The sequence below is a fragment of the Dipodomys ordii genome, unplaced genomic scaffold, assembly GCF_000151885.1.
Source record: "Dipodomys ordii isolate 6190 unplaced genomic scaffold, Dord_2.0 Scaffold99, whole genome shotgun sequence".
Classification (NCBI taxonomy): Eukaryota; Metazoa; Chordata; class Mammalia; order Rodentia; family Heteromyidae; genus Dipodomys; species Dipodomys ordii.
In genome coordinates this window covers 7,301,029-7,316,891 of record NW_012267315.1, presented here as the reverse complement: position 1 = coordinate 7,316,891, position 15,863 = coordinate 7,301,029, and the positions used below count along the sequence as shown (strand labels likewise).

The window sequence follows — 15,863 nt, the reverse complement described above, 5'->3', positions numbered from 1 at the left end:
GAGGCTTTTTGTTCATATTTATTCTTTTGTTCCTACTTGTTTGTTATTCATGGGTCTGGTACTCAATAAAAATATGTTGAATAAATGAATGTAACCCAACTTAACCTATTTTGCTTCTTTTCACACACCTACATGCTTTAGACAAATACTTCATTTCCTTTCTACAACCCAGAACTATGTTCTCTCAAAGACTTTGACCATTTGGTCCCTGCCATCTGTCATGGCATCATTCACAAATTATTAAAGACTGAGCATACAAGTCCCTCCAGGAAACATTCCTTGATTCATCTTTTTCTTCCTAAACTTAGCAATACATGTATTTTTTTTTTTAAATCAGGTACCTGTTGCTGTTAACAAATTACCCCTAAACTTCTCAGCTTAAACAACAAAAATAGTAGGAGCGGCTTTAGGTAGGTGGCCGTGTCTTAAAATCCCTACAGAAGTTGAAAGTATGATATTGGCCTGGCTGCTATCACTTAAAGATTTGCTTGGAGATAAAGGGCTTTTTATAGGCTTGTTTCACAAGAGGATCTTCACCAAGTTTACTTCTTTCAAGCTTGTTTCACAGGAGGCCTCAGTTCCTTACCACATGAACTTATCCACATGCCAACTTACACTTTCTCTAACGTGTAGTTGTTTTCATGCAGAGTGAGTGATTCAAGAGCAAGTAGGAAGCCATGAGCTTTATATGTTCTAAACCTGGGCATTTTTTATACCCTTCCACCATACTGTGTTAGAAATGAAACACTAAATACAGCCCAATCTTATAGGAAGAAATAAGCCAGACTCACTAGAAAACTTAGGCTCTACCTTTTAAATAACGAATGAGTTCCTATATTTTAGGAAAAAAACCCCACTGTATTATCTTTCTCGTGGCCCTTGGTGTTTATGTATGTTTTCTTTTATACTACTAGGCTAAAACTGCTTTGTAGGCATACTGATTTTCCTCTGTATTATTGTAAAATATATAACAAGATTTGCCATTTCAAACATGTAAGTGTATATAGTTTAGTGGCATTAAGTACACTTGTAATGTTCTGCAAATATCACAACTATCCATCTGTTATTTTTTTTTCAACTTTGTGTACTGAAACTATGGGCTAACTCTCCATCCCCTCTTCCTGCAAGTGGCCACTATTATATCTTATACTTTAATGGTTTATTCTAGGTACCTTTTATAAATTGAATCATGCAGTGTTTGTTCTTTTGTGTTTGGCTTAGTTCACTTATAATTTCTTCATTGCTCATCCATTTTATAGCATGTGTCAGAATGTTGTCATTTACAGTTAAATAGTGTTGCACTATATACCACTTTTTTATACTTTTTTATCCATTCACCCATTGGTGCTACTTGTATTGCATTGAAGATGGAAACCTTTTGGCTGTTGTGGACAAACTTCCTGTGAACATGGATGCAAAACCTGTTCGAGATCTTACTTCCAATTATTTAGAGTAATACCTAGATCTAGGAATATTTAAATGACCTGCTATGTGATTTTTTTTCAAGCCATCAACATTACAAACTCCAACCAGCAGTGTCTAAAGTTTTTTTTTTTTTTTTAGGTCCGGTCGTGGGACTTGAACTCTGGGCCTGGGCGCTGTCCCTCAGCTCTTCAGCTCAAGGCTAGTACTCTACCACTTGAGCCACAGCGCCACTTCCGGCTTTTTTCTTTTTGCTTATGTGGTGCTGAGGAATCGAACCCAGGGCCTCATGCATGCAAGGCAAGCGCTCTACCACTGAGCCACCTTCCCAGCCCAATGTGTCTAAAGTTTTAATGTCTCAATCTTCCCTGATTTTTGTCTTTGTGTGCAATCTTAGCAGTGCCTAGTCCAGTGTACCCAGTAGTAGGTGCACAGTAAACATGTTAAATAAATCGATGTATACTCTGGAGTACTTAAACACTCAGCCTTACCTCAAGTTTTGCAGGATTCCTGGCAAGATTAAGTGAAGAAACTCTATCAGGAATTCTGGGAACATGCCCCCTACCTGTCTGAAACAGGCAGCCTCTTCATTCTCAGTTCACGCTAGGTCATTGCCTTGTGAGTCCTGGTTTTCTCCCTTTCCTGCCTCTTGCCCTGTCATTACCTCATCATAGAGTGCTCTTCTCTGCCCCTTGACTTTGGGCTTGTCTCTGACAAGTGTTTTGCGACCTGTCCATGGCTGGTGATGGCAATGAGTGACTGCTTTTGCCACTGCTCTTGGGATGAACTCACTTGCCTGAATCATTAGTGTCCTAGGAAAGCCACCTAGCCCATCTCAGCCCAGGCCAGCTGGCCCTGCCCACTGGACAGCCTGTGAGAAATGTCTCTTGTCACAATGGCATTCAGTTTTTTTTCTCATTCATTTAAGTGTATAATGTTACAAGAGCTAACTGATATAAGAAGTGATTAAAAAGTTAAAATTATGCATTTTTGGTTCAATAAAAGCCATTGTGTAAAGAGAGGAGCTAATTAAATCTAGTATTCTAGATTTGGCCATACGAGTAACAATGTAGGTCATCCCACACGTTTTTTGTGTTTTCAAAGTCAGTCTTGTTGAGATGCAATTTTCATACTAAAATTCATTTTTTTTTTTAATGTCCATCGTGGAGCTTGAACTCAGGGCCTGGGCACTGTCCCTCAGCTCTTCAGCTCAAGACTAGCATTCTACCATTTTTGAGTCACAACTCCACTTGTGGTTTTCTGGTGGTTAATTGGAGATAAGAGTCACAGACTTTCCTGCCTGGGCAGGCTTTGAACCATGATCCTCAGATCTCCATCTCCTGAGTAGCTAGGATTATAAGCCTAAGCCACTGACACCTGGCTGAAATTCATCTTTCTTAGTGTACAGTTCTATAATTACCCTCACAATCAGGATAGAGAGATTTATTACTCCATCCCTCAAATCCTTAAAAGCTCTTCTATCCCCCCATTGCAAGTAAACCCACTGTCTACCTGAAAACCACAAGTTAGGTGTTTTAATTGCTTTAGTTTATCATTTTTAGGCCATCCTATGAATGGAATCATGATATGTTGTGCTTTGACTCTAGCTTCTTTCAGCATAATGTATCTTGAGATTTTTCCATGTCCCTGAGTGAATAATCGGTAGCTCATAACTTTTAATTGCCAAGTACTGTTCCATTCTACAATTGTTTCACAATTTGTTTACCCAGTCTCCTCTTGATGAATGGAAGATGAAGAGCAGAGGGCCAGATTTGGGTTCTCTCCAGTGTTTTGCTTTGTGAATTCTGTTACTAGAGCACTCATTGCAAGACTTTCTGTGGGTACTTATTTTCATCTCTCTTGCATTAATAAATACAGATGAGTAGAACTAATGAATTTTAGAGTAAGCATGGTTTGGCTTTACACAACACTCTGCACAGTTGTTGGTGACCACAGCATCCTGTACTCTCACCAGCAGCACATGAAGGTTGCCCTACATTCTCACCAACACTTGGCTTTGCCAGTGTTTTTAATTTTAGCCATTTTAATGGGAGTGAAGAGGTATATCATTATACAGCTGTTCCTCAGTATCCTTGACAAACTGGTTGCAGGATCCCCTGCAGATAACAAAATATGTGAACACTCACGTATATTAAATGTAGTCTTTTCCATAACCTACATCTTCCAACATACTTAATCTCTAAGTTACTTATAATACTTAATATAATTTAAAAGGTATACATATACTGTATTATTTAGGGAATGACACCAAGTACAAAGCCTGTTTGTGTTCAGAATGGACACAAAACTATTTTAGTCTTTGGAATATTTTGCACATGAACATTTATAACAACTTTATCCATAATTTTCTAAACTTAGAAGCAACCAAAATGTCCTCCAGTAAGTAAATGATAAATTGCAGTAATATGATGGAGCATCATTTGGTAATCTTTAAAGGGCTATAAAGATATGAACAGACATGGAGGAACCTTACATTCATATTGCTAGAGGAAAGAAGCAAATTGGAAAAGGCTAGCTACTGTATGATTCCAACCATATGACATTCTGGAAAGGGCAAAACTATTGACAGTAAAAAGATCAGTGGTCGCCAGAGGTTAGTGAGGAGGGGGGGATGAATGAGTTGAGCTCAGATGTATTTAGGGTCATGAAACTTCTATATGATACTGCAGTGGTGTATTTAGGATGTTGCATGCATCTGAGTGTAATACACTGAGAGAACCTTAATGTGAACTCTGGACTTGAATTGTTAAAATATCAACATTGGTTCATCAATTATAACATACACCACATTAATGCAAAATGGTATAATTAGGGGAAGTTAGGCAGAGGAAGAAAGAGTATTTAGAAACTTTCTGTACCTGCTGTTTAATTTTTTTCTAAGCCTAAAACTATTCTAAAGAAAGAACATAATAAAGTATATTGCTTTCAAAAAGGGATGAAAAAATCATAAGAGAAGCTAGGTGTCAGTGGCTCAAGACCAGCTACTTGGATTAGGGGATTGCAGTTTTAAGGCCAGCCTAGACATACAAGTTTGTGAATCCATCTCAGCCAATAGTTGGTAAGTGTGACATGCACCTGTTGACACAATTATGGAGGAAGCACAATGACTGGGTACAGTGTTCCATACCTGTCATTCCCACCAACATAGTGAAGTACAAATGAGAGGGTCACAGCTCAGGATTGCCCCAGGCGTAAAGCAAGATCCTATCTCAGAAACAGCCAAGCCAGGAGCTGGTGGATCATGCCATAATCCTAACTACTTAGGAGACTGAGATCTTAGGATCATGGTTCAAAGCGAGCCTGGGCAGGAAAGTCTGTGAGGCTCTTGCCTTCAATTAACTACCATAAAACCAGAAGTGGAGCTGCAGCTCAAAGTAGTAGAGTGCTTGCCTTGAGCAGAAAAGCTCAGGGACAGCACCTAGGCCCTGAGTTCAAGCCCCACAACAGACCAATCCCATCTCCCACCCAACCCCCCCCTCCCCACAAAAAAACCAACCAAAACAAGCATGAGGCCCTGAATTCAATCTGCAGTACTAACATCACATCTGCAAAACAGGATAAAACTACCTACCTCAGAGGGTTGAAGGGGAAATTAAATGTGCTGCTCTACGTACAGTATTCCTGTATCTTGGCTCAGAGCAAGGGCTATATCATAATTATCCTGTCAGGCCAGCAGCATCTTCTGCTGATCTTACGGGTATTTCTTCCTTTGTATTTTCTCTCTTCCTTCTTTTCTCCCTTTATTTCTCCCTCATTAGTAGCCTGATAAGACCAAATTTAGCATAAGATTTGTGCCTTAAGAACTATCTGCTTTTGAAGAGATCAGAATAAGAACAACTGCTCTCTCAGGGTTGCAAACTGGGAGATGCCTGCTTTGGAATGACAGAGTTCATGTTACCAAAGTGTCTAACATCTGACATTGCCCCTCCCCCAAAATGTACTCATTACCTGACTTAAGAAACAGTACATAGCCTTAGTAGTAACTATAGTTACATATTATAGTTATTATAACTATATAGTTATTATTTTATTTTTGTTGGTCATGGGGCTTGAACTCTGGGCCTGGGCTCTGTCCCTCAGCTCTTCAGCTCAACTTGAGCACTCTACCATTTGAGCCACAATGCCACTTCTGGTTTTCTGGTGGTTAATTGGAGATAAGAGTCTCATGGACTTTCCTGCCCTGGCTGGCTTTGAACCATGATCCTCAGATCTCAGCTGCCTGAATAGCTAAGATTACAGGTGTGAGCCACTGGCACCTGGCTAGTTATTTTTAAATACAAAAGTTTAAATACAAATATAGTTTAAACTATTCTATTATTTTTTGTTCTGAGAAACTCTGCATAATGGAAGTGAGTTCTTCCCTCAGATGTTCTGATTAGTTCAACCAAGATGCTTGAGAAAACCTGGGTGATACCTAAACTGCTGGTTTAGACACATTTTGGAACCCTGGATTAAGTTATTTTAAATTTTAATGGGGGTTATTGTTCTTTGAAGCTAAAAAAATCCTATTTAATAGTGTTATAACTCCTTTTAAAAGAACAGAACTCTAAGCTTCTCACATTCCTTTAAAGCATTTAAGGAATGCAAAAGCCCCAAATCACAGATATGCTGTGGTGAGATTCTTGGGTCTAAATGCCAACTAAAGGAGAAGGAATCTCAATGGGGTCATGGATGATTATGTCCAGCTGGAGGCTGGGTGTTTTCCATACACAGTAATGTGTTTGCCAGCCTAGGAGGCAGGCAAGGGGAGCATTATATCTTGAAAATTTAAATAAAACTAGTGTCCTTTTAAAATTGGTGTCCTTTTATTATAACCATATGATGGCAATTCTAAACTGTATAATTGATGGACTATCCCCTGGAGTCCATAGCATCCTTTAGCTTTCTCATATATAAAATGTGGTCTTGCTCTCTGGCACACTGTGTCAGGACAATGACAGTCCAATTTGAGAACCTGTCAGAATAACTCATAGGACAACCTCCATCATTGAAAAGAAGGTATGATGGTGGGAGAGTTCAGTTTGCAATCATGATTGCTCACATGAATTTGCTGGGGAATTGCCTAACTTTTTCATTGTAAATTCTCTGTTAGATGTTGTCCATACCTGATTGCAACATGGAAAAAACTTGCCTGGTAGTGATGATACCCATTCATCTACCATCACAAATGTTCAGGAGCCTTTTTATTCTTTTGCATTTAACAGGCAGAACGAAGAAGGAATTGTTTAGTGTAGCTTTACTTATTCTATTTAATATAGTGTTATTAATCTATTTAATTAACTCTAATGTAGTTTTGTTAGTTTGTGGAGGAAAGACACAGGTACAAAATTGATGGAACTTCTAATGACTCAACAGTTCACTTCTGATACAATTTGAACAAGAAAACAAATAATGATAATAACAGACTGTAACCCAAAGAGGAATGGGAATATCCACAAGTCAATATTGAGAGAAAAAAATTGAACAAATAAAGAAACAATGCATTTCTTCTGTGCAGCAGAACTCCAATGATTAAAACTGAAGGGAGTGATAAAAATATAAATCTAAAAAGTTACCACTTGACACATCACACTGAGATGAGCATGTATGAGCCATGAATGGATGCAAAAAGCAGTTAGCCAAAGCATGATGGAAAACATTTCAAAAATCTGCTGGGTGCTGGTGGCTCATGCCTGTAATTCTAGCTACTCAGGAGGCTGACATCTGAGGATCGAGGTTCAGAGCCAACTGGGGCAGGAAAGTCCATGAGACTCATCTCCAATTATCCACCAGAAAACCAGCGGGGCACTGGTTCAAGTGGTAGAGTGCTTGAGTTGAGCTGAAGAGCTGAGGGACAGAGACCAGGCCCAAAGTTTAAGCCCCATGACCCACCCCCCAAAAAAACCCCACAAAAAACAACTCAAATTACCACTCCACAAAATGTGTACTAATAAGGGAAAAATTGGTAACTTCAGTTGAATAATCTGGTTGACACAACTTGAACCAAATGATTGTGATCAACGTTTGCAGAAAGGAGACTGCACTGGGGTGGATACAAGGTCACCTATGTGATAGTCCTGTCAAAAATGTATGTCATACTAATGAGTAAACATTAGACGGACAGAATCACACTTTTTGCAATCATGTCAAATGTTCTTCCCAACATCAAGGTTATGATAGACAAAGAATGAAGACTTTCTTAGGCTGAAGAGCTCTCGTAAAGCATGCAATTAAAAGCAATGTGGAATATAGCAGGCTAGAATCTGGTTTTGGACCAGAAAAAGGAAATGAGTGGGACAGTTGTTGATATTTGAATATGGTCTGCAGGTCAGTTAATAGGATTATACATGTTAATTTCTCAGGTTAGGTCATTGTTGATGTTATATAAGATGTTAACATTTTGGAAAACTCATGTAGATTTATTATTAGGCAGTTGTACAAAGAGTTTACAATTCTATATGTCAGGTTATATATGTACAACCTGTTATATGTTTGCAAAATTTTGTAAAGCTATAATTATTTCAAAATAAAAAGTGCAACAACTAGAGTTGTTTCGTTTTTGTTTTAATTTGGTTATATTACTTACTAGCTATGGCACTCTGAAGAAACCATGTCATTTTTCCTTCCTTTAGTCTCACATCTGCAAAACGGGGATAAAACTACCTACCTTAGGGGGCTGTAGTAAAAATTAGCTGTGTTGCTTATGAATAGTGCTTAAATTCCTGTATCTTGGCTCAAAGCAAGGGCTATATCATAATTATTGTATGTGGCCAGCAGCATCTTTTGCTGACCCTAGGGGTATTTCTCTCTTTCCCTCTTTTCTCCCTATATTTCTCCCTCATTAGTAGCCTGATAAGAGCAAATTTAACATGATTTGTGCTGTAAAACGATCTGCTTTTGCTGTGTACATATGACCATATAAGATGATGTTAAGCGAAATGAACCTCAAGATAGAGACACAAGTGGTTTTATCTTTCTTGCTGTTGTTCTTCATGTATTTATAACGTACTATGTGGGTTTTTTTTGTTTCTTTTGTATGTTCTTCCCTGATGGCATAACCCCCATTTTCACTGTATTTGATTTCAGTGCCCTGCATCTTGTATATACATTTTTCCAATTTGGGGAGGGGAAGGGAAATAACAAAATGCTGAAATAAGGATACGGGCTGACCCATTGTAATAATGAGATGAACAAGACACTATGTTGAAAATGAACTATACAACTTCGGGGTGGGGGGTGGGGGGTGGGGTGAGGGAGGAATTGGGGAGGTGGGAGGGAAGGGATGGTAGGGGAAAAACAGAGGAGGAGGTAACATTGCTTAATAGGAAATGTACTCATTACCTTACTGGTGTAACTGTCACCCCTCTGTACAGTATTTTTTCTATATTCTTTTCAAAAATTTTATTTTGTTGTAAAGATGCTATACGGAAGGGTGACAGTTACATGAGTAAGACAATGACAATGACAATGAGTAAGACAATGAGTACATTACTTGTTGATCATTGTTACCCCTTCCCTTGTTGTTGTCCCACTATCCCTTCCCTCCCTCACCTCCTCACTCCTCCTCCCACCTAACCCTCCTCCAGTCCCTCGCCGAAGTTGTAAAGTTCGTTTCCAATATACTGTCCTGTGGGTATCCTTGTTGCAATGGGTCCTTGTTTCAGCATTTTGTTATTCTCCTTCCCCTCCCCAGATTAGACAAATGTATGTGAAGATGTGGGGTACCAAAATCAATGTAGAGTATTTTTACAATAAAAAATATATACAGAAAGAAGTATCTGCTTTTGAAGAGATCAGAATAAGAACAACTGCTCTCTCAAGGTTGCAAACTGGGAGATGCCTGCTTTGGAATGACAGAGTTTATGTCACCAAAGAACCTTCAGAGGCCAGTTTCCTTTAACTCCATTTAAGGCTGTAGTTCTTTTGGGCTTGTGGGAATGGCAGCCTGGATGAGTTTTGAGAACTCTGTGTGCGTGTGCGTGTGCATGTGTGTGTGATCTATATGTACTGTAGATCTGCCTCACAATTACCTGTCTGAGTTCTCAACCCATGTCATATTTTCAGTTTTATTTGGCCAATAAGACTGCAGGACACACATCTTCCTGAATCCCTGCTTGGGTCTTACTTTTGATGTCACAATATGGCCTGTGGTTATTAGTTAGGCCATAGCTGCTCACAGAGCAGACGGCAAGGTCAAGAGGACCAGTACAGTAAGATGTGGAAGAGAATTGACCATCAGCCCAAGATCAAAGCAGGGGATGGACCTCAGGCAGGCCAGTTCAGGGCGTTGGGTTCATCTCAGGAACCTGCCAGGCCACACACTCTAGGACTGTCAGAATCCCAGAGCTTTCTGGTGTTTGAGGACATTAGCCATCACATCAAAGAAGTGGGACCCCAACTGGTAAAGAAAGTCAACGCCATCTTTCAGCTGGACATCACCAAAGATGGGAAGATCATCCTGCAGTGGACCATTGATCTGAAGAACGGTTCTGGGGACATGTACCAAGGAACCGCCAGGTTCCCAGCGGATACTACTTTTACAATCCCAGAGTCTATCTTTATGGAGTTAGTTTTGGGCAAAATGAATCCACAGAAGGCTTTCCTGGCTGGCAAGTTCAAAGTGAGTGGAAAAGTTCTGCTTGGCCAGAAGTTGGAGAGGGTTTTCAAAGACTGGGCTAAATTTTAAGCAAGCAAAACAAAGGAAAGCTCAAACCTCGCTGGGTATGCTGAGGGGAATTCATGCTCAGAGTGAAGATTAAAGTAAAAGATAGCCAGTATTTTTTACTGAAATTCTTCCTATTCAAATTTTGATTCATTTCCTGCTAATGTACATTTGCTGGGGGTTCTGGAGCAGTAAAGAGCATTGGTGTGCATTACCTACTATCTTTGTCTTTATTTAGCTCTTATTTGTACTTTAATATGACAGGGTGAAAATTACATAGAGTGAATGGATCATTGGATTTTAATGTTCTAATGACTTTCTAAGATTTTTTTTTAAGTGTGGTGCTTTAGGAAAAGGTTGTCATGGTGAGTGTGTGCACTCCATGTAGTAACAGCTCTAGGAGGAGATTTTAATAAGGAAGCAGGGTACTGGGAGAGCGAGCACTACAGCTGTATGGGTACAGCCCAGGCAATAGAGAGGTGATGTTCTTAATGTTTTATAACTTCAAGTCCATATTGATGGGAGCGCCTCACAGTTTTTACTCAGTAGGTCTGAACAGGGGAGAATGCATCTTTCTATCAAGTTTCTAGGAAATGTACCTTTGGAGAACTTCTGCCCTATTTTGCTTCATTTGAATCTTTTGGTGCTGACCATGACTCTTCTATGTTAGACCAAGGAAATACTGCCATTCTTGAAAGGCTCTCTTGAAGACAGATTATGTAATCTTTTTTTTGAGCCATTTCTAATGTGTTGATTTAGTTGGGAATTTGTGAAGTGAGCATTCTATAAAAATCAAAGTTTATCCAGAGCAATTTTTTTTCCTTCATGGATCTCCATATTTTGTCTGAGAGGACTAAGAGAAAGCTAGCCACATCCTAATGAATGTGGTGTGTATATGTGTGTGTGTGTGTGTATGTGTGTGTGTGTGTGTGAGAGAGAGAGAGAGAGAGAGAGAGAGAGAGATTCATATGTAGTCTATGTATGCCTTTATGGTATGTACAGTCAGGTACCCTAAGATTCACAAAGATTACATCAAATTGCTATGCTCAAAACACAAGTTAACTGTCTTAATAACACTTTCTGTTGGTATAATAAAATCTCAGAGGCTGTAAGTTATAAAGAAGTTTATTTGGATTTTGGTTCTGAAGGCTGAGAAGTCCAAGAGGGTGGTACTGGCTTGTAGTCAACATCTCATGGGACATTTCCTGCTGCATCATAACATGGTAGAGGGTGTCACACTGAAACACTTGTTTGCTAACTCCGCTGTCTTTCTTGCCTTGTAAAGCCAGTAATAACCCTGATGGGTGTCACATACTCATGACCCTATAATTATAACCTTGGGGATTAACTTCCCAGCTTATTAACTTTGGGGGGAGGAGGCATATTAAGACCCCTGTACTTATCAAATGATCCAGCCATGCCATTTTTTTACAAGTTGGCTTAAAAGTTTTGTTTTTTAGTTTTTAAATTATTTCTAAGTAGTTGTATAAGGGGTTTCAATCCAACATGTTAGCTTATGAGCACAAGACATCTTGATCAGTGTCATCCTTTTTTTTTATTATCACTTTCTCCATTCCTCCCAACTTCACTCATCCATCCAATTTACCTGAGCCATTCCATTCTTAAGCACTCTTCCAAGGCAAACAAAGCTTAGGCACAATTACAAAAATTTGCATATGTGTTGGAAAGATTATAAGATAGTGTATATGAAGTACTTAACCAGGCACACACTATACCTTCAATAAAAGGTTTTGCTCTCAAAAACTTTTGTTTTTATGTGAATCTTCATGACAGCCATTTTTTATAATAGTCCTAAACTGGAAATAAATCACATGTCCATCAGAAGGTGAATGGCTGAACAAATTGGGGTTTGTCATGCAATGAGAAACTACTTAACAAAAAGCAATCAAGTATTGCACCCAGCAAATGGATGAATATCAATATAAGTATGTTAAGTGAAAAACCAGAGAAAATCAAGTATGTACTACATTATACTATTTATAAAATAAAAAATGAGAATAGCAGTAATAGAAAAATTATCGATTGCCAAAAGACAGGCATGGAGAATGAGGAAGGATAGAAGGCAAACATAGTCATGAGTAAACAAGGGGTGATGGATATATTATCTTTTTAAAAAATACATTTATTATCCTGATTGTGGTGATAGTTTACATGTAGACATAGAGGCCAGGACATCACACTGAATTCTTTGTGTTATACATGTGTGGTTTACTATGGATCATTCTAAGCTAGAAACATTGTTTTTAAAAGCCATAAGCCTCCATTCAAAGTGAGGTCTTTATGTGGCTGGATTCCTTAAGTCTTTAACTTACCTCTCAGCAAATGAGCTCTCTAACCTCTAGTTTTTCATACACTTCGGCATTTGGATGGCTTTATAGAGCACTTCCTAGGCCTTCTATATTAGGAAGATGCACAGTGAAAGCTGTATTGCTAACAATGCATTCTTTTCTGTGGGAAAAAGGCTACTACTTGTCCAGCTGTGCTCTACTTGATTGACAAGAAATTGTTAAAGGTCATAAGAGGAGATGTGTTATACTTACTGGCTGCTTTTGTCATCAAGGTCATGATCCTGATGACTGTGGCATTCCTGCCATACACCTTCCCCCCAACCCCCACACATGGCAGCTATGGATGTTGAAAGATCTCTCAGTGATTGTGAGTACTGTGGTGGGCACTTTGTTCAATGGGGCCAGGCGCTTTCCAGCCAGGCCAAATTTTGGAGTGTTCAGCATGGGGTAGGCAGCTATTTGGAAGGGTACCATCATGGCCTCTTACATTTTCCAGGTTCTTGTTACCCTTTGAAGCAGCCATGACTTCTGTGGATTGGCCCTGAGACTGGGGTTGTTTGGAAGCCAGGTAGAAGAAGAAATGTTATGCCTACGCGGGCATCTGACCTATGACGTATTCTGATTTGGGGCCAAATGACCTGAACCAATTGGATTCCTTTCTTAGGAATTCAGGATTAGGAAAATGTGAAACTGAGATACAACCAAACAGTGAAATATGAAAGGCTAGGCTGTCAGAGGATTAGAGAGGATGGTGACAAATGGGTTGGCTGATAATGGTAAGACTGGAGAGATAGATAATGATTATGTACCTTTCCTTATCTGGGCCAAACATCCTGATTTTCCCAGGAGAGTTGTTTTATGGCCACCATCTTAATATTTAAGTCAGCATCTCTTTATCCTCAGAAACATCTCCATTTACAATATAGCCTAGACTAGAAGGCCTAGAAGGTCCTGAGGTAGGCAGGACTCCATCAGAGCCTTTCTTGGGTAAACTGTCTCATTCTCTCAATGCCCATACCCAGTGTAGACTAGAAATGTTTGTTAAATGAAAGAACAACCTTTTTCACGTTAAAAGATGTAACTGGAACATATCCAAACAGCACAAAAGAGAATACAAAAATCCCGTCTTCACATTTCTTCCATTTCCCTCCATTCTTCTCTCTAAAGGCACCCAAAGCTGCTGGCTTTGCATTTTCTTCTAGATGTAAACACACAGTACCAATGTACATGGTTGGGTATGGTCCACCCTCCTGTTGTCTTTGTTTTGTTCACAGGATTGGAAGCTGGCCATAGAAACTATTTCTCACAATATTCCAGAAGGTGGTGGTACATAGATCTCTCCTTCAGAGGATGCTCCCCACTATAAAATGGCCAGGTTGACTTATCTTGCCCAGTGGAATCTTGCTCATTTTTGCCTATATTCAGGAAAAATCTCACCTGAGGCTGCTTTATAGGTAAAAGTGAAGGGTACAAAGGAGCACTACTTCCTTGGGGGCGGATTTACTTTCCCTTACCATATCTTTCCATTCTTCAGTGTCCCAGGACCCAGTGGTTGGGATGGAGCTAGGATGTTGGCCAAGGGGCAGAATAAGGGAGGGATTGGGGTGCGTGCCTATTACTTCTTTTGATCTTCTGCCCTCAGAGAATCCTATCTGTCCATATCCGAGAAGGGAGAGCTGTGACGTGATGAGGGTGCTGGGGAGCCCTGCCATGTATCTGTTCTTTCCTACTGGTCCTAAGGGTGGCCTGGTCTCTGAAGTGACACTTCATAGATGCCCCTGGCATGAAAATAGGAGTCATAGATGGAACTATGAGTCAGTTATATCTGCCTCGAGAGACTAGGGATAGGAGGGAGCATCATGCAGCTGGGTTCTAGGTCTACTTATTCTCTATAACCAGGAATATTCCATTTACTCCTAAAGCAGAGAAGGATAGCCTATTTTGATAAAGATTTCATTACTTTTTGCTTAAAGATAAAGGTGGCTCTGGGATTGTCTTCCTCTCCCCCCTAAACTTCTCCCCCCTACACTTTGATAGAGACATTCACGTAACTTTTCCTGTTGAGGGGTGTGTGTTGGGGGTGAGGGGAATCAGGCCACACAATGACCATTGCCTTTTGGCATTGAAGTGAAGGGCTCCCTCCAAGGAATAGCTGGGAAGTGTGCGGGTGGTTCAGCTGGGCAGGCTGGAAAGCAGCTCTTAAACACCTGTTTACAGCCTGCTTCTCACCTTCTCACAGACTCAGATGGCTGATTCAGCTGGGCAAGCTGTGAGGGCAAGGCCTGGGTGCTGCAAAAACCCAATGCGACCTAGGGTTGATGAGCCATTTCATTGAATAGCTTTGCACCTTAGTAAATATGAATTGTATTTTACATGTTCCAAGCTCTGAGCTGAGGCTCAGAGGTAAAAGACACATCCAGCTTCGGAACCAAGGGAGTTTGGGATAGTTTTCCAGAGCAGCTGCCTCCTCCTTTTCTAAATGATAATGCTCCAAAAGGGACAGAGCCAGTGGCTCCTGGCCTCTGAGATGTGTTTCTGGAATGTTCTTGCCAGCATAAAGCCTGGAATGAGATTCTGGAGTCTGGGACCACTCTTTGGGCTCCTATTCTCCTGAAACCAATTATTCTATTCCTAAACAGGACACAGAGTAGCATGGATATCAGCTCTTATGGGTTGGTCTCTTCTCGTGAGTTGTGGTCCAAGATCCAGTAGATTACTAGTTTTGAGGACAAGGATTTAATTCTGGAGGTTTTAATTTGTGAATTGCTAGATTTAATCTGTTCATTGGCTGACAAATTGACCAAATAATTACTTTATTTAATTATGGAACATCTAAAATGTCTTAAGGCTAGGCATGGTGACTCATTCCTCTAATTCTAGCTACTTGGGAGCCCCAAATAGAGAAGACTACAGTTGGAGGCCAAATTGGCCAAAAAATGAGACCCTCGTCTCATGTGCATGGTGGTTAGAGCTATAGTTTCAGCTATGTGTTAGTGTGTTAGGTGTGACTGGAGACTAGCTCTGAGAGAACGTGTAAAATCTCTTGCCCACGGCTAAAGCAAAAAAGAAGCTGGAAACATGGCTCAAAAACTCAAGTGGGTTGGAAAGTAGTATGGAGGTTCCTCAAAAGACTCCACATAGGGCTCCCCTGTGACCTGTATTGCAGATATTAAAAGGTGGGGCCAAATGGGACATTTAAGAGGTGACTGGGCATGAGGATCCACCCATCTCGGACCTCACCAGATATGGCCTCCTGATCTTGAACTCCCCAGCATTTAAAACTATAAACTGAACAAAACTTTTCATTGGTAATTTTAGTGGTATGAGAGTTTGAACTCAGAACTCAGTCACTATACTGTTGTGCCATATCCTCTAGCCCTTTTTTGCACTGACCTTTAAAATAGGGCCACACTTGTTGCCTATTTGTATACCTGGACTGTGATCCACCTATTTCATGCTTCCCATCATAG

General features: G+C 40.1%; 1 protein-coding gene across 1 annotated transcript; it reads left to right on the top strand.

Annotated features, from left to right (window-relative positions):
* Positions 1–9,637: 9,637 nt before the first annotated feature.
* Scp2d1 (SCP2 sterol-binding domain containing 1) lies at positions 9,638–10,108 on the top strand. Its single transcript, XM_013027075.1, has one exon. It carries the CDS (start codon positions 9,638–9,640, stop codon positions 10,106–10,108), a length of 471 nt encoding a protein of 156 aa, XP_012882529.1.
* Positions 10,109–15,863: the final 5,755 nt, after the last annotated feature.